Source organism: Pipistrellus kuhlii, unplaced genomic scaffold, assembly GCF_014108245.1.
Source record: "Pipistrellus kuhlii isolate mPipKuh1 unplaced genomic scaffold, mPipKuh1.p scaffold_m20_p_5, whole genome shotgun sequence".
Taxonomy (NCBI): Eukaryota; Metazoa; Chordata; class Mammalia; order Chiroptera; family Vespertilionidae; genus Pipistrellus; species Pipistrellus kuhlii.
The window spans coordinates 5135142-5154418 of NW_023425551.1; the positions used below are offsets into that span (position 1 = coordinate 5135142).

The window sequence follows — 19277 nt, forward strand, 5'->3', positions numbered from 1 at the left end:
TTACATTTGGCTCTGGGATGCCTCTCTGTGCTCACACTGGCGTTTGGGGGTGGCTGATATCCTAGTCACAGTTCAGACTCAGTAATGAGGCCATGGTGTGAGATGCCCGGGGCGGTGTGGGAGTTACTCATCATTCCCCCCCCTACCCCCACCCCGCTGGCCTCTGCGGTGTCCTTTGGCTCCGGGTTCTGTGATGGAGTTGGAAACCATCCCTCCTGTAGCTGGCTTGTTCTGGACCCGGGAGAGCCTTCCCTGTCCTTCAGGGTGTCCGCCTCAGCCGTCTGTCTGTCTGGTGCACAGCGTCTCTATCGAGGGGTGGGGGCGGTAATCAGGAGGCAGACTTGGAGGCAGATTATCAGGGCTCATGTCATTACATGGGAAAGAAACATTCCCTAATTGTGAGACTTTGCCAAATGAGCATTCATTACCGGGACCGCTCATCAGCGCACACACTAATGTGACCAGTCTGATGGTTTTGAAAAATGGCCTTCGCCGTCCTCATTGTCAAATACGTAAGCGACACGATGTGTGGCTGAACACACTCACTGGCTGGGAGCTAGCAGGGTCCTTGCCGTCCAGGGAGCTGCCCACACAGGGCCGATGGGCCGATGGCATCCCAGAGGGAGGGCTGGGCAAAGCTTGCGGCCCTGACCACACCACCAGAGATGTTTAAGTTGAGCTGATTTGTTACATAAACACTCTAACCTCAGACTCAGCCTGGGCAATTACGTCCCTCTCCTCCCAGCTCTGCCCCTCCAATGGGCTGCTTTCAGAACAAACCTGCCTCTAGTCTCATTCCGACAGTGGGATGAAATGAGTGACAAAGAATCTGAACGTTGGTATTTTTAAAGCATTTCAGGAAACTAACATACAGAGCTAGAGTGCTAACGGGAAGGGTGGCCTTACCACGGAGTGTGATTCTATAAAAATTAGCTCAAAACACGAATGTAAACTTCCCTGGCAGATGGGTGAACAGCCCCTCCCCTAGGGCTGGCCTTGGGCTGTCCGCGGCAGATCTTGCCAGCCCAGCCCCTCCCTCCAGGATCCTCACAATGGCTTCTGGGATCATTTCACGGGCACCTCTCCCCCAGCCTTGCTCCTCATCCTTCATGCACTGGGCCTAGTGTGAGCCTTGCCTCGATAGGCACTCAGCCCATCCTGGATTATCTGACAAGATGCTGGGATGGCAGCCCAGCTGGAGTGGCTCAGTGGTTGAGCATCAACCTATGAACCAGGAGGTCATGGTTCGATTCCCGGTCAGGGCACATGGCTGAGTTGCAGGTTCGATTCCTCAGTAGGGGGTATGCAGGAGGGAGCCCATCCATGACTCTCATGATTGATGTTCCTATCTCTCTTTCCCTCTCCCTTCTTTTCTAAAATCAATAATAAAAAAAAAAACCAAACCCTGGTTTAATATCAGACCAGATGTCTCCAAATATCCAATGTGAAGACTACTCATGGATTGCTTTAATCGAGTCAGTACATTCTAGTTAAAATGAACAAAATAACCCTGGAAATAGATGAACAGAACATTAACAAATGGATCCACTGATTGCCTTGCTGCTTCAAGGAATCCCCACAGGGCGTTCCTCTGAGGGTTCAGAGGGTCCTGGTCTGGCCTGGACCTCTGTGGGTGTTGCTGCTGCAGGCCTGGGAGCGGAGAGGCAGCGAGACCACAGACCTGGGGGCCGTGGCCGGTCACTTCTGGTCTGAGTGGCTTCTTACATGTCAGTTCTAGAGCCTGAGAGGAACCAGGACACGCCCATCCTGAGATTTCCAACCTGAACCCACCCTGTGGAAGGACATGTGAACTTTTCTTTCCCCTGCCTCGGGGGCGAGCAGATAACTAGCACTTCTTAAAGTAACACTGCAGTGTCTGTGGATGCCTGCAGTCTTCACGAGTCACTAAGCCCGTTACCCAACCTGCCAAAGACCCCCCCTTGCCACTAGAGACTGCTTCTCACTCAGCAGGTGTATTCTTGTAGGCGAGCGAATGAGGAAGACAAGCCATCACACACCAGCTCTGACATCTCGAGAAGTGAGATGAGCCCCAACACCAGGTCCTTCAATGCGAGTGTTGAAAACATCCGCCTGTGTTCAGGGTGCTTTTGATTTTTTCCTTTTGGTGACTCGGTGGGCTGCCTGGTGAAAGCTGCCTAAAGAAAGAAGTCCCTGGTCTGAAGCCCCTGGAGTGTAGATTTCTGAAATCCCTTTCTCCCCACTAAAAATACAATAGTAAAGGAAACTTTACATGGTAGAGGAAAATAACAAAGACTCCATAGCAGAAGGAACTGCTTAAAAAAAATCAATCCATGAGAAAGACTGCTTACTGAGTGCATAGTAGAGAGCACACGTTTACCGAGAACCCTTACAATCCTCAAACAGTTACATAAAGAGTACATTTCCTGCCCCTTCGGAGAGGTATACTCCCAAAGATAACGTGGGGACAGGGTGGGGGACGCTTCAGAAACACCCAGTGAACTCATTCATGGGACAGTCTTTGCGTGGGGAGGCTTTTTAGCTAGCACCCAGTGTTTTGGAACAAACTAAATTGCGCATAAAGACACATTATGGGCAGAGCACCTAACGGGCAGGGTCGGCGAAGGGCGCAGCACCAACACCCAGGAAAGAGCCCGGGGACGTGGAGATATTTCTGGGGACCATGTGCCTCACACTGCTGGAGCACAATCACGCCCTGTTTGCGCCTGAATCCTTGGTTTTGTCTAAACTTTTATATAATTTCCTATTACTGTAGGAAAAAAAAAGGGAACAAAGAGGGCCAGGAACTCCCGGGAGGGGAAAAGGCCACAGAACATTCTCGACTGCGGGTTAAGAGCTGGACAAATGAAAAAATATTGGCCAACACCTAACTTTTAAGAGTAACTCCTTTGCTCATGGGCCTTTGAAAGCTTAATGGCCTTTGAGACACACTGGGCGGTGGAATAAAAGAGCATAAACCGTGAGAGTTTAGGTAAGTGATGGGAACCTCACTGGCACCGGATGGTGCTGGATACGAAGCGCACTTCTTCCCAAGGACATTACAGCTCCCCAACAGCAGAGGAATTTCACAGCTGGCCAGATATTTTTTTTTGTTTTTTGTTTTTTCTTGTTATGTTTGTGAAATGCTGGTGGCATTCACCATTTTCCAGGAAACTGGTGTCAGGTAACAGCCCCGCCAGGAAGAGCCCCCTCTATTTAAAAAAGAAAAGAAAAGATATTTTTGTTGATTTTTTTACAGAAAGGAAGAGAGAGGGATAGAAAGCTAGAAACATCGAAGAGAGAGAAACACTGATCAGCTGCCTCCTGCCCTCTCCCCACTGGGGATGTGCCTGCAACCAAGGTACATGTCCTTGACTGGAATCGAACCAGGGACCTTTCAGTCCGCAGGCCGACGCTCTATCCACTGAGCCAAACCGGTTTCCGCAAGAGCCCCCTCTAGAGAGCAGAGCTGTATCTGGTGCATTTCTCTCCAGGTCAAAGTCGAGGTAGCAGACTCCAGAGTGAGAAAATGTTGCCTTTATTTCAGACTCTCTTAATCGCTCCGTCCCCATACAATAAACACTCTCAAGTGTAAGCAGTGGGAAATAATGTAAACTCTGCCGAAACAGAAAATAAATTAGTTTCTTTGCAACTTGGTGGAGGTCCTTTCGCTGAACACGGCGCGGGCTCGGCTGCGGGCAGATGCCCAGGAAGGGAGGGCTCTTTGGCCTGTTCTCCCGCTTCTCCCATGTTTCAGATCCATCCTCTCCCCCACCGCGGCCAAAAGGCAAGGAGTAGTTTGGGTTTCAGGAACCTGAAAGACAGAAAAAGGGACACAAAAGTCTCAGTGGTTGAAGAGCAGCCTTCCCCCTGGTGGGACACGGTTAACATCGGATAGCTCTAAAGCTGGAGGCAGGAGGGAGTTCAAGGGCAGGTGAGCGAGTCTGTTCACAGGAGGCTGAGCTCATGGTTGGGGCATTTTTACTGAGGAGCAGCGAGTCGGGCCCTGCACCCCTGTGACCGAGTCCGTGGACACTGCAGGCAGTTTCTAAACGTCCTAACAGCTTCACTTGGGGACCATGGCAAGAGCCCTCACGACGCTTATACTTTTATTGATTTTAGAGAGGGAGAGAGAGAGATAGAAACATCATTGAAGAAAGAGAATCACTAATCAGCTGCCTCCTACACGTGTGCCCTTGACTGGTATCAAATCCAGGATCCTTCAATCTGCAGGCCGATGCTCTAGCCACTGAGCCAAACCAGTGAGGTCTGCAGTCTCCAGGGTCCTGGCCAGTGAGAACGTTCAGGATGTGAGACTGCTTTGATGTCTGTTTCCCTTTTACAGCAGGCACGGAGAGCAAGCTCCGAAAACCGCGCAGAGGGTAAGAGCGGAGGAGCAGACCAGAACTTACTATTGTTAAAGCTCTGCGCATTCTCTCACAGGGTGTCAAGACTTCCTGCCACTGTGCAACCCTGCAGCTTTTTAGAAAGAGAAGCGATTAAACTATCTTTAAAATCAAACAAAGAAAACACCTAAGTTCCAGGAAAAAATGTGTTCACCACTCCAGAAGCAATGTAGATGCAAGCATTCATCTCCCCGGCCAGGAGCTCAAACGCGGCTGGACTATAGCACGTGGGCCTCCCACACAGGAGGGAGGGGTCTGGAGCAGAGAGGAGCACACAAGATGGTGATGAAGACAGGAGACGATGAACTGCACATACTCCCCTAACGTCTGGTTCCAGTCAGGGAGTGGACAAGGCAGAAGCACTGCCAGCAGAAGCAGCATGAAGAAGGGAATGTTGGGGGTGTTTGGGAGGGAGGTCTGTCTAGTGCAGACCTCACTCTCTGCTCAGCCTCACTTTGCTAAGGCTCAGAGACCCTTGGGGGAGGAAAGAGGGAAGGAGGGCCTGAGGCAGGAGGGTGGGCGTGGGGGTGAAGATGTCCTGAGGCAGGCCAGGCTGGAACAAGGCCTTCCACCTCTGGGGCAGGTGTGTGTGTGTGTGTGTGTGTGTGTGTGTGTGTGTGTGTGTATGTGTGTGTAGAGCAGCTGATCAGCATGTAACCTTGTGCCCCATGGATTTGTGCTTAAAATTTGAGTCTATGGTTTCACATTTTAAGAAAACTCGGAGTGTTGGCAGAGTATTTAGAGTCTGACTGTAGATTTTTAAAAATCAGATGTAATAGTCAAGGTGAGAATGTGGAAACGAATCAGTATATTGTTTATTCAGCGGAAAAACAACAATTATAGGAGTTTATTTCTTGGGTAAATACTTTGGAAGATGGAATATATCAAACATGTTGCCATGGTATGAGAATAGAAATCTAACAGTGCCCAGATGCAGAAGAGGAGGAGGAAGGGACGGATTCCAGAGAGTCAAGGTGGCCTCACCCCGCCTTGATTTGGGCCTACTAATTCTGGCTTCGGACTTTTAGCCTCTAGAACTGTGAAAGAATACACTGCTGGTGGTCTCATTTAAGCACCCAGTAATTTGTTATAGCAGCCATAGGATATATGCCACTAGGGGATGGGAGGAGTAGCTCAGTGGCTAGAGCATCAGCCTGCGGATTGAAGGATCCTGGATTCGATACCAGCCAAGGGCACATGCCTGGGTTGCTGGCTCAGTCCTTGGTAGGGGGTGTGTAGGAGGCAGCTCATCAATGATTCTCTCTCATCACTGATGTTTCTATCTCTCTCTCTCCCTCTCTGAAATCAATAAAAAAATATTTAAAAAATTTCATTTTATTTACCCTTATATTAGTAATAACACTTGGCTCCTGGCTCCTCTTTGCTAGCAATTTATCGGTCCCCATTGTTGAATAACAGAGGTGAAAGTCGATGATGACATATTTTGACTATTTTTTTAAAGTCTGAAAAGTGAATAATTTAGAATCATTTACATCATGAAGTTCTTTTGAGATTTGCTTTTGAACTGAGGAGGGTTTAGTCTACTCATTTCTCCTATTAGTGAAGCTGTGTGGCCAGCACTGGGTGCTAATTAACTATGTTGAATTCTGGTAAAAATGTCTCTTGTAGTGGAAAGAATTTCAAGTTCATAGCATTTGGTTAAAACTTTCCCTCTACCTTACAAGTTCTAATTTTTCTTAACCAAGCAGATTATAACTAAAGCCATAGTGGAACTCTTTCTGATTCCTCACCTGAGGATATTTTTCCATTGCTTTTTACAGAGAATGGGAGGGAGAGGAAGGGAGAAATAAAGTGAGAGAGACACATCAATTGATTGCCTTCCCATTCGTGCCCTGACCTGCACCAGGGATGAAACCTGCAATCCAGGTATGTGCCCTTGACTCGAAATTGAACCCTTGACCCTGAAATCTCGAGCCAACACTCTAACCACTGAGCGACACTGAACAGGGTTGATTTTTTTTTCGTTGAAAAACAATTTCTTCTATTTTTGATGAGCTAATCATGTATAGATTTAGTTACTAGAAAAATTCTGTTTCCCGAATTTGCTGAATTATCTTTTATTTTCCTTTCCTTTCTTTTTGTTTTTAAAGAAAATATAGGATTAGCTTCTCCCCCAACCCCTAAAAAAGTATCCAGAAAAACTTTCTTTAAAGGGGAATTAATAATTTCACAACTGCTAAGCTTCAAAACATTCCATCTCAGTTAGGAAGGATTTAGTCATCACCATCTTTTAGATGTCAACTACGTACTAACGATGTCATCTGTAGATTTAGTGATCACCATCTTTTGTTTAAGCTGAGTGGACTCCCAGCCTATACTGGCCCTTGTCCGGAGATGGAGAAGGAGGGGCAGGCTCTACTCCAAGGACGAGTGGAGGGTGAATGAGGACCTTGGCCGTGAAGCACAATGGTGGGCATAATTCTTGAGCTGCTCCTTGAAAAGGTAAGAGTTTCAAGACCAAAACCATGGGACCCAGGTGTCCCCCAAAATACCTCAAAACCCTGTGATTTACAACTTGGGGATAGAAAGCCATGTTCCCAGAAGGGGTAAAGGCAACATCCACATTGAAGATGAACTGATGGCTATATTTAATATTAAATATCATTGACAATTTCTGCTCCAAAGGCAGGTTAGGAAAACACGAGCCGGTGTTACAGTCGTTTTTCCATGTGCAATTCAAGAAAAACCATTCTCAGGGGAGTGCCCACCGTTACAGCAGCACCAGAGTCCATCTGATCCTGCGCTACACACAGCTTTGCATATCAGAGCACAGCAGAGCCTCGGAATTCTGCGGGAAACCCGCCAAGGTGTTGTGTGTTCCTCTGAGTCCTGCCAAGGCTCGGAAATACGATGAAGGTTCAGACTGAGCGACCCACAGCGGGGGCAAGAGCCGCCCTCCCTAACTCCGATCGTCTTCAAACAAAAGGCTGAGCGGTGGAGTGGCAGCATCAGTTTCACCGGGACAAGCCACTGATTTAATTAGTGCTATTCGGTGACATCCAGAGGGCGGCTCAGGCCCCGACTGCCACCACAGGGACTGCACTACAGGCAAGCCCTGGCAGCAGGAGCGAGGCTCAGGTTCTGGCACTTCCTGGCATCTCCCATCCCGTCTCTAAGTCACACCGTTTCCTAGAGGGCGAGGTAAGCAGGACCGAGAGGAAGCGGAAGCGGAGGGGAAGGAAGTCATCGCCGGCCCCGTGGGTCTTCCTCCAGGGGGGACACACCTGCCTCACGCCCCGCGGAGTGTGGAGAGCCACCGGGAGTCTGACCACCGTGTGAGTCAAGCCACCGACATGGCCATTTCCTCTTCCGATGCCCAAATGTGTCCAAGTTGACCGCCATCCAAGCTCGAACATTTTGACTTTGTGCATTTTTAATAGCCACAGACTTCTGACCGTCAGAAGTGGTCCCCGAGGGCCGTGAGTGAGAGGCCGCAGGAAGCAGAAAGAACGCCTATGGGGCCATTGTGCCGGGCCGTGCCTGGGAAGGAATGTTTGCTTTGTGCAGTGGTTTTATCTTACGACACCGGATCCACTTTCAATTGTTCCAGCGAGGTCAAGTGATGGGTTTTGAACCGCTGCCCACCAGGCCGAGGCCAGGTTTTGGCAGTTCCCAACGAAGGGAGAGCCTTGGCTAAGAGAGTGGGAAAGTGCCGCTCATGAGAGAGTTAAGCAAGAGATAGCTCTATTATATTTGGGCTACAAAGAATTTCGACAAAGCCATCGCTTTTAATACCCAAATAATTATCTTTTGTTATTAAAAAAGATCGCCTGGTTTCCCCCAAATTACAGGTGTGTTCCAGTAGCTGGCTATCATCTTCCAGGAAGGGTGAAGCTCACTGACCCCGTGACCGAAACAAAAGACGGGCATAAAGGATGGGGTGAGGCTGAGAGTGAGCAGATCTGGGTGGAGTCTTAGCTTTCGTACTTATTAGCTGTGCAACTTGAGCAAGTGGTTGACCTCTCTGGGCCAGAGTTTTCCCAGCTCTGGAATAAAGATGCTACTCATCTCCCTTGGTTGATGGCAGCATGACACGGGACAGGGGATGGCAAAGGGATGAGGGGCAGAGCTAGGCACTTGAGCTCTGGAAAGAGAGCTGCAGCCCCGGGGATCCGGGAATCTCTCAGTGACTCCCCGTCAGTGACCAGAGCAAGGATCAGATCTCTGGGGACAGCGCCTGCCTCCAAGGAGTGCTCTGACCCCCCGCCCCCCCATGCGAGGTGCTGGGCATGGTGCCTGGCATATGAAGGCATTCACCACAGGCCTGAGCCCTGCTCCATCTCTAGGTAAAGCCCAGGAGAGTATTTGTCAGGAAACAGGCACATACATGTAAGTGTAGGCGACAGGAAAGCCAAGGCCCCGTCCCATGGCATTACACGGGTCTTAAATGAGGCAATGAAGGTATAATTAGGTTTATACAACCGACTTGGGGAGAAAAATGAAAATGGACCAACAGGCTGAAAACTACTATCTAAGAGAGATGCAAAGAGTGTACAAACTTGTTCTGGAGAAAAATGGCAGAGGGCAGAGATGGAGCATAATGGGCTCTTGACATGGAAAAAGAGATTAGGCAGCTCAGGGGTCAGTTTTCAGTTTAAGAGAAATGAGTGTGTTAGTTTCCCAAAGCCCGGCTGGGAAAGCCGAGACATTCACACACACACACACACACACACACACTCATACCAAATGACCAAAATAACACTGTTATCAAAACTCAAGGTTATAGGCCTTTTTGTTAGAAAGAAAAAAAAAAGAAAAGAAAAGAAAAGAAAAAAGTCCCTTAGTTCATTTTCTGGAGTTTTCTTTTTCAGAAATGACAGACACCATGAAACTCCACACACAAACCAGGCCAACCAACACCACACCTGTCAATGTAGCTTCATATGAGTGGCCCATCACCGTTCTCATCATGGCCCAGGTTTTGGTGTGTTAGTGACAGGACCTAACTCCCCCCTGTTGACTACTGGCAGTGAAACAAGAGAAAGTGAGGCCCCTGCATGCCTGGCGGAGGGCCCCGTGTCTGTGACAGCTGGAAGGAAGGGTCAGAAGAAAGGGTTGGAAGGAAAGGTCTGCAGGTCAAGCCCACTTACCTGGAAGGCATACGACAGTGGTCAGCAAACTGTGGCTCGAGAGCCATATGTGGCTCGTTGGCCCTTTGAGTTTTTAGCAAAGGTTAACTTAGGAGTACCCTAATTAAGTTAATAACAATGAACCTACCTATACAGTTTAAGTTTAAAAAATTTGGCTCTCAAAAGAAATTTCAATCCTTGTACTGTTGATATTTGGCTCTGTGGACTAATGAGCTTGCCGACCACTGGCCTAGGACATGCTGGCACTGGGAGGGGGGAGGGGTTGAGGAACGGGAACGGAGTGAGTGGGGAGGCTGAACTGAGGGTGTTTTGGGGGAAAGGATGTGCCTTGGGAATATGGTGCGGACACGTTTGATATATGGGATGAGGAAAAGCAGCTCTGAGCCTTTAAAACTCCTGACTGGGAGTTTTCCAGGGAGGAGGGTTAGAGGGTGGCCATTTTTCTTCCTGATGGGAAGTGAGGAGAGAAGCCAGCAGGTGTGGCTGCAAGACTGAGGGGCAGATAAAGGGGCTCCAGCTGTGGCTGCCCATGTGGCTCCACCCCCTGGAACTGTGGCCAGCGAGCCATCGCAGTGTCTAACAGTGTCTAATTTCTTTCTTTCTTTTTTTTTTTTTTTTAAATATATTTTATTGATTTTGTACAGAGAGGAAGGGAGAGAGTCAGAGAGTTAGAAACATCGATGAGAGAGAGTCATTGATCAGCTGCCTCTTGCACACCCCCAACTGGGGATATGCCCGCAACCAAGGCACATGCCCTTGACCGGAATTGAACCCGGGACCCTTCAGTCCCCAAGCCGAAGCTCTATCCATTGAGCCAAACCGGTCTTGACATTGAGCCAAACCGGTCTTGACTGCAGTGTCTCATTTCCTGCCCAAGACCCAGGCCACTCTGAATGGCTGTCCCATCTCCCTGTGTCTTTCCAGCAGCAAGAGTGCGATGCCCTTGTTGAGCTGCATTTGGGTATTACAGGTCGAATGATGTCCCCCCAAAGAGGTACTGAGGCCCTGACCCCCAGTACCTATGACAGTGGCCCTATCTGGAAACAGGGTCTTTGCAGATGTGATTAAAATGAGGTCAATAATCCGGGCCCTAATTTAACATGAGTGGTGTCCCTGGAAAACTCCCAGTCAGGAGTTTTAAAGGCTCAGAGCTGCTTTTATCAGGAGTTTTAAAGGCTCAGAGCTGTCCCAGGTGAAGACAGACACGCAGGGAGAAAGCTATGTGGCCATGGCGGCAGAGACTGGACAGAGGCCAGAAATGACCCCACCAGTCTCTGTCACAGGGGGTGTATGGCCCAGTGTCAGAGGGTGCACGGCCTAGCTGACACCTTGACCCGGACTTCTGGCCTCCATAACTAGGAGGGTTAAATTTGTTGCTTAAGCCACCCAGCTGTCATGCTCTGTTATGGCAGCCCTAGCCAACGAAGACACCAAGGTTCTTCTATCGCGTGATTCTAACTCTGTAACCAAGAGATATGTGGCCCCTGAAAATGACAGCAGATATCAGTTTTAATTCTGGAAAAAGAGTGGGTGTACAGAGTTCCATTGTTATGGAAAGAGCTGCCTTAACAAATCCGTATTCCCAGAGGATATGATCTGACTTTCACCAAGGACCTAGGTCCCGACCATCTTACTGCATAGCCACATAGCGACTCTCAAGTCCTGAGCTGTTATTAGGAAGGAATTCGCAGTAACCAAGTCAGGACATTACTTATCAGACCATATTTGTCAGGAATATTAGAAAAACAAAACAAAAGAAAATGAAAAAGATTTGGGGAAAAGAAAAAGTAGAAAGTAAAACAGCCCACCTGAATTGGGTCCTGGGAGAGTAGAGTCTTGTTCACTTAGAACAAGCCTTGAACTTGCTCTGTTTCCGTATCGAGATCGATGTCGTAGAAGCAGGGCCGCGTGGGCAGGCCAGGCATGGTGCTCATCTGGAGGGAAAACACAAGCAGACACGTCAGCAAACGCCGCCACATGACCACCGTGCAGCTAACGATGTGAATGAGCCATACGATTCGGTTCTATCGGACTCAAGTCACATATCCACCCATCGTCTCTTTATATTGGCGTCTGCTGTTTCAACCTTTAAGAAGATGAAACAGAAAAGGCAAATGTCAAATTTTTGAAAATTGAGACCATGTGCTCTCCCCACGGCCCCACGGTAGACTGTGGCTCCCAAACAGTGGTTTTTAAACCTTTATTTATTTATTTTTTCCTAAATCAAATCTGAATGCCGAGCCCCAACGAAGATAAGCCCCTCTGGTTGAAGGGGACAGTGGGTGTGGGTGGAGGGGACAATGGCCGCCTCTTCCCCTCCAATTACGGCGTCCAAGACCCATTTTTGTAAAACCTACAACTCCTGGAGCACAATGTACCAACTCCTGCTCTCCAGGAAGTCATCACTGCGCCTGCCTGAGCAGCAAGAACGGATGCTTACTGAGAATTCACTATGTGCCAGGCACTGCGCTGAGTTCCTTCCTTATTTTATCTCCCCACCGGCACTGTGAGAAGGTGCTTTCATTGTGTCTGTGTTACAGGGGAGGAGGCAGCGGCGGGTTAGAGAGGTTAAATCCCTTGCCTGAGGCCACCCAGGTGGTCAGGAGCAAAACTGGAAATTGGACTCCGTGCCTGTGATCTCAAATGGCCCTTCAGTGGCCACGCTGAGGCACTATGTGCTTTGCAGGGATAACGTGAGGACGTCTCTGCGCACGTTACTGATGAGCACAGCGGGTTTTAGGCACAAAGGCATGTGTCAGGGGCACAGCCCGTTCCTGGTGGAAACGGGATTAACCCAGGCCATGCTCCTCACTGCTTTCCTACACTGTGTCCACATCAGAGTCCACAGGTGCTCTTTGCACATGTGCATCAGAAACTCTGGGTGTGCTGGGCAAGACTGCCAATTCCCCTGGTGGTTCCCACACCAAACACTGGTCTGGGCTCTAGGTCAGTGGTTGCCAACCTTTTGGACCTCACGGGCCACCGATTGGCGATCGCTGATCTAGATGGTGAGGCTCCTATCGACATCCCTGTTTCCGCTTGTGCTTTCGAGTGCCCTTTCCACACAAAGGATGCTTGGAAAGCAGTCCTGCGTCCCCCTTGTCCACCTGGGATTCTGCTACCTGGCTCATCTGAGGGCCGAGTGCTGTGCCAGGCAAATGTTCGTCTGCCCAGCCAGAGCTGGGAGAGGAGGCTGCGCTCCACCCAGCACTTCATGCTTCAGGGTGTGTCTGCTCCTCCTCCCCTCCCTCCCTGAGGGTCACAGCACTCAGCCAGACAGGAGCCAGATAAGGCCTCTCTGACAGACCTGCTCACTCTCCGCTTCCTTTCTGCAGTGACCCCGGATTTCTTGGTCTGTCACTCTCTTCTGCCTTGTGATCCAATAGACTCTTGCTACGGAGACTGGGGTCTGTGGATCGGTAGCACTGGGGCTGCCAGAAATTCAAATCTCAGAGCCTCGCAGGCCTGCTGAACCAGACCCTGCAGTTTCAGCAGTCCGCAGGTGATGTGTGCACGCTACAGCATGAGGAGCGGAGGTACAGTCAACATGGCCTGGATGCCTGACCTCACCCTGCCCACTCCCCATCCCGGGAGCACAGGAGAGGACGCTGGGGCGGAGGGTCTGTGCATGGGCAGGCCTCATTAGCCACCTGGGCCAGGAGAGCGACAGGACGGGCATAAGCCACTGGGACATACTCCCGCCTTGCTTACTGCACGGGACTGTACTTTATGTGCCAGCTCCTGCCTAGCTTACTGCACAGGACTGTACTTCAGATATATTATGGGCTAAGAAGGCTCTCGACACCTGCCCGGAATATGGGTGCCATTGATAACACATCTTTGGGGAAATGTGCTTTGGGTTTTAAGCAATTACCGACACATAAGGTTTCAGTGCTCACCCAGCGGCTAGGTGGGAACTTCCTGTATTTTGGAACTGCAGGAATGTCGATGGCCATTTCTCCTCTGGAAGCTGTGGTCCTGGCGGGGGCGATGCTCTCCTCTGGGTACCACAGTGGGCGCATGCACCCAAGGGGATCACAGAAGAAACCGGGGCTCACTGCATTGGCACCGGGTCCCCAAACACGAGGGACACCGAGTGGGAACCGCTGATATTCTTTTCCTGGGTACACCCACGTGCCAGGTCCGCTAGGGCGGTTTTCCTGTCTGACCGCATTCTGACGTGGGCATTCTAGGATGCCTCTGTAGTCCGTGCGGGGCTATGGATTTGGAACCAGGAGCCAGCATTTTATAGGTTAGGAGAGAGAAAGGAATGACCACACGCAGCCACAGTGACGCTGCCCTGGCCCGTAAATTCACTCGACAGGACGCTGCAGTGCCAAGGCGGGATGCAGTAGGAGGCGGGTTAAGTCTCAGTCTCCACGAGGTGAGAAAGCCCAGAAGGCACACCAAGGCAGAGCCTTTGGGCTCATCTGAACAAAGCTACAACGGCTGCTTCTACTGTGGATAATGATCACCCGTCTGCTTGTTTACACACTATTTTTGCAGACGTGAAAATCAACTTTGAGCTCATGCCAAGACCGAGACAGACAGAGGTGGGGCATAGTGCGTGGGGTGCCTGAAACGGACCTACTGACTGCAGTGAGTCCGAGGGGCATTATCTGGTTGTCGGATCCTGCCACAGAACTGGGAATTAAAAGCAGCCAAGATATTAAATGCCAGGAAGGTGAAATGTCTTTCCTCTATTTTCATTTACTGGGAGAGATGCGCTTCATCAGAAGACTCCCATGGATGCAATCATCACTTCCCAGAACCCACGATGACGTATTTGGGATACACAACAACGGACGAGAGAGCACGCACTCTGCAGAGCTGGGGGACTCCCTGACCCTGGACCAGGAGCCATCTCCCACTGAGCCACGAAAAGAAAACCTCTCCCGCGGAGCAGACACAAAGTGGAATAATGTTAACAAGGTCTAACACACTCGATCCGATTGTCTCCCAGCAAAAAACTGGTATCACAGGACAGTAGCCCCCAGACAAGAGTCAGGACAGCAGGACGAGAAGGGAGGGTTCGGACAGCCCTTGGGAGCTGACCTCTGGCTCCGGGCCTGTGGTCAGCGGGGATCTGTGTTGACTGTATTTGTGTGCCCTCCAAGGAGGCCTTCTCTTAAAACAACGCAGGAGCTGCTGAATTGCTCTTAATCGCCACACTGCACCATGGATTCCTTCACAGAAGCCAAGAGACTAGGCCTGTGCACTAAACGACCCTCCTTTTAACGACAATGCATCTTCCAGCTCCTTACTGATGTGGGGTGAGCTTATTTTGGAGAAATGAGTGCTATGAATAGCCTTTATAAACATACATTAGAAGAAGTAAATGTCTAATCGCTATGTTGTACACCTGAAACTAATATAATATGGTATGCCAACTATAATTGAAAAATAAAATAAAATAAAATAATACTAAAGAGAAAATATTCATTAGAAGGAAAAGTAGAATATTCATTGGTATGAGTAGAAAAATTATTAAAAATTGTTTCACAGTGATAGAATCATAACTGTTCTTAACCACAATATTCTATGAAAGAGAAACATTGATCAATTCCTGCACACACACACCCTAACTGGGGATGGAGCCATGACCCGAGCATGTGCCCTGACCAGGAATCAAATCGCGACCTCTTGGTTCATGGGTCAATGCTCAACCACTGAGTCACCGTGGCTGACTTCTCCTTAAATCTACTACTTTTTCACCTGAAAAAACTTCATCTCTAGAAGCTCCTTGTTTTTTATTTTGTCCAGTTTTTCAGTTGTTTCCAATAAAAGGGTAAATCTGGTTACTGTTATTCCACCTTCAGTAGGATGTAATTATAACCTATAATTTACTTGTTACATATAAATGGGTTAGATACTGTTGCTTTAGAGATATGAGTATAAATTTCCTGGCTGATGGAAGTTTTAAAGGTTATTATTTTTAAAAAAGATTATTAGTATGCCACTCATTCTACCTAAAGAATAGGTTATTACAGCCCAGCTGGTGTGGTTCAGTGGTTGAGCATTGACTTATGAACCAGGAGATCCCAGGCAGGGCACATATCCGGGTTGTTGGCTTGACCCCTAGTTGGGGGCTTCCAAGAGGCAGCCAGTCAATGATTCTCTCATCATTGATATTTCTATCTTTCTCTCCCCTTCCTTTCTAAAATCAATAAAAATATATTTAAAAAGAGTAAGTTTATTGGAAACACTGTGTTATTACATATAATGACAGAATTTGATTTTGAGATAAGTAGTCCAAGAATAAAATTATGTTAATACACAATACAATGAGCTAAAATCTAAATACTTTCTGAAACCCAGAGCCAAGATTCCATTCACTGATTATAAAAACATGATACAGGACTTTAAAAAAAAAAAATAAAAAGACTTGCAATTTAAAAAAGAGGACATGAGAAACACTGTACTTATAATGTAGATTAATATAATATCTAATTTTACAAAAGAAACATAGGAGTAAGGTAACACACTTTTGTGTTTAAATTCATAAAATGAAAAATAATAGTAAAAACCAGGATTCTTTAGTGACTGCTCAGTTATCTACTTTTCCTGATCAAAAACAAGTCAGTTTTCTCTGAACTTTTCTTTCCTTGGCAAGTCAGCTCCTTCCTTCCCTGCTTGGCTACTGACACAAGCGGCGAGAACCATCTGAAGCTCAGCGTGCCTCCCTCGGCTGCCCTCGCCGTGACCTTGGTGAGTGAGCGCTTCCCATGATGGCACATTCTCAAAGAAGTCCGGGGCTCAGGCATCTGACAAGCCTCTGAGTAACTCTCTAGCATGTTGCAGTGGACTGATACCGTCAGCCCATTAGCTATTTTCCCACAGAACCCAGGCCAATAAAGCCTGAATTTTTCATATAGTTATACGTAAACAACATGAAGAATCGATACCCATGCACTTGACGACTGCCAGCAGCATCACCTGTCTTCCAGCTTGAGATGGTACCCTGTTTGGACTAAAATCTCACCTTTACTTCCCCATTCTTCTACCCCCGCCTCCCCACAACCGTTGTACCTATTGCAGTGGTATTTTTTATAAGCGGGAAGTAAATCTGGCACGTGCAGGAAAATGTAATTTAAGCACAGACGTGGCAAGATGACAAACAACATGTATTCCACGTGCTGTTAGAGCGGAGGCAAAGGAGTTAGAGCAGGGCTTCAAATTCCCCACAGAAATGGGCTGGCTGTTTCCCCTCTCTGCAGTCCATGGGGTTTCCATGGAGGAAGGCGGGAACAGCATCCTTGGTCCGTTTCATCTCATCCCCACCAATACGAGGGACATGGGAAAGTAAAAACTGTTCCCCATGGGGAGATGTTAGGGAGCCCTGAGACCACTGTATATGCTTTTCACCGGAACATAAAATTGCACGGACCTCTCTCTTCTTCTGAACCGAAGGCTGGAAAACAATGGCCCACATACCAAATTGGGCCAGCCACCCATTTTTGTAAATAAAGTTTTATTGGAACACAGCAACCTTCACTCGTGTGCATTCTGTTCCTGCCGCTTCTGCGCTGTGGCGGGAGAGTTGAGGAGAGAGACCGTGTGGACTGCTAAGCCTACAGTATTTACCACCTGCCCCTTTGCAGAAAATGTCTGCTGACCTCTGTTCTAAAAGACAATGCTGCGGACGAAAGGGTTTAATGCAAATCAAGAAAGATGAATTTGAGAAGAATGTGGGCATCCTACATCTTTCCCCAAAGACACTGGTTTTGAACCTGGGGAAGCGCAGATGACAACGGAAAGAGAGGCTGGTGATGGTGTGAGACGTTGGATTATTGTTCAGCAATACACGGATTTTACGGAAGTGAGAGGTCCCGGCCTTCACCGGGGATATTGCTGCATTCTTGCTTTAAAAGAGATTTGAATGGAAGTGGCAGTTGATTTACATAGGCTCTGCTTCACAGATCTCAACTCGTAGAGTTCAGATTTGCGGAATATAATTCATAGATTCTAATCCATAAATTTTCTCTGGTTGGGAAACCACCTGAGATCTCAGAGAGGTGACAACTTGCGCCAAAGGGCACAACCTTCCGTTCCACTTGGGCCAGAGGTGGGAAGCCTTTTTGTGTGTCGCCTGAAGGCTGAAAATGACACTTCTTCTCACTAAGAGGCCACACGGCACAGGCCCTCTGAGCTGATGTCCAGGAGGCAGTGTTTCCTCCGGACCGAAATGGAAAACCCAGCTTCTGCGGCATGCACCGTGCACCGGAGGGGAGGGGGGGTTCGCTGAGGCTCTAGGATCTGAGAACGCTGACAAGGCAGTGGGGGGGACCTCACACTTTCTTGTGTCCTCTTAGATGTGGCTCCTAAGGCCCCACCTGGCTCTGAGCGGAGAGGTGCATAGAGGGACCTCACAAGGGAAGCGATCCCTAGAGCGGAAGTCAAATAGAACCCGACCCGCGGCCAGGGCTCATGGTGCTGCAGAAACCCTGAGGCCCCTGGGAGAAGGAAAGCTGCCACAGCAAAGCAGGCTAGCTCCTAACAGGAGGGGGCACTTCCTTAAGAGGAGAAACCCAAAGTCCTACACCCAGGAGAGAGGACTCCCACAGGAAAACATGACAATGGTGCGGAGTAATGAAGGGGAAAGCAGAGGAAGCCATAGTCTACTCCAGGCATCTTCAGACTACGGCCTGCGGGCCACATGCGGCCCGCAGAGGAGTCCGATCCGGCCCGCCAGGTTTTTTGGGCAGTGAGCGCAGCCGAGGTGTTACAGTAGGAATTAGTAGTTCATATAGTCCGGCCCTCCAGCTCTCTGAGGGACCGTGATCTGGCCCCCACTTTAAAAAGTTTGAGGACCCCTGGTACTCCATAGATTCTGAGTTTAGCATTTGCCATGAACAGCCAGCATCCAAAAGGTCTCTGCCCATGGAGCCAGCAAGGGAGTACCTTTCAAGTTCTTGACCATGAGCATGTAATTAGTTATAAACCTACACAACCAGGGGGTGCCCATTAAAAAAATAAATAAGTAAAAGCACACCGAATTGAAATTGTGTGGTCTCCATGGACCTGGGTTGGGGCCCTCTGGATGGAAGCCAGCTCTAAAAAGCCATGAGGTAGAAGTGGATGGACTTAAATAAGCAGTCAGTACTCACCACCTCCCTTCCCCCTCGCCACCGGACCCGCCTCCCCCCGCCTCTCAGTCTGAATTCCTCATCTTTCACCAAGACAGTCTCAAATTATGATGGATGTAAGGACTGCAATAAAACCATACCATAGTTCCAGGCCTTTCCAAAAACTTAATGAGATCAGGCACACTGGCACCAGTCCACAGGAAAGGAATCAAAGCTGGATGCCATGATCAATGCTTCAAAGTAACTCACTGAGTTCAAAAGCACCAAGGCGTGGACGCGTATGGATGCTCCTCTTGTGACATTGACGACCCCTCACACCGACGCATCCCTGCCGACAGCGCCCCTCGGGGAGAGGGTAACATCCTGAAGGACGTAAGCACATTGCCAAGTGTTCGGCTCTTCTATCTTGTCAAGTAGAACTGTCTTCGGTTGTACGCAAACGATTTTTTGGTAGACGATTTTTAAGTTCAAAACATTTATGCAGTTCGTATCAAGCTAAGACATTTCTTTTTAAGTTTTGGAAAAAATAACTGGGCTGTCTATCCAGAATACCAAGAGTCTCCTGGGAATGCTGGATGAGAACACTGGAAGGAGGAAGGTCAGAGAGTGGGCTGAACAGCAGATGGATGTTGTAACCGAACCCTCAGTCCAAGACAACCTGACCCGCAGCAACCACTGGGGGTCGCGAGGAAAGG

The 19277-nt window shown here is 48.8% G+C and overlaps 1 protein-coding gene across 2 annotated transcripts in view; it reads right to left on the bottom strand.

Moving 5' to 3' along the window:
• Positions 1-3501: 3501 nt before the first annotated feature.
• MTHFD1L (methylenetetrahydrofolate dehydrogenase (NADP+ dependent) 1 like) overlaps positions 3502-19277 on the bottom strand; it is a 152872-nt gene continuing 137096 nt past the window's right edge. For both annotated transcript variants that reach the window (XM_036414087.2, XM_036414088.2), the window contains exons 27-28: positions 11305-11430; positions 3502-3793 (exon numbers count right to left, since the gene is read on the bottom strand). In XM_036414087.2, coding sequence (XP_036269980.1) covers positions 3786-3793; positions 11305-11430 — 134 coding nt within the window. In that variant the 3' untranslated portion in view covers positions 3502-3785. The remainder of the gene's footprint in view (positions 3794-11304; positions 11431-19277) is intronic.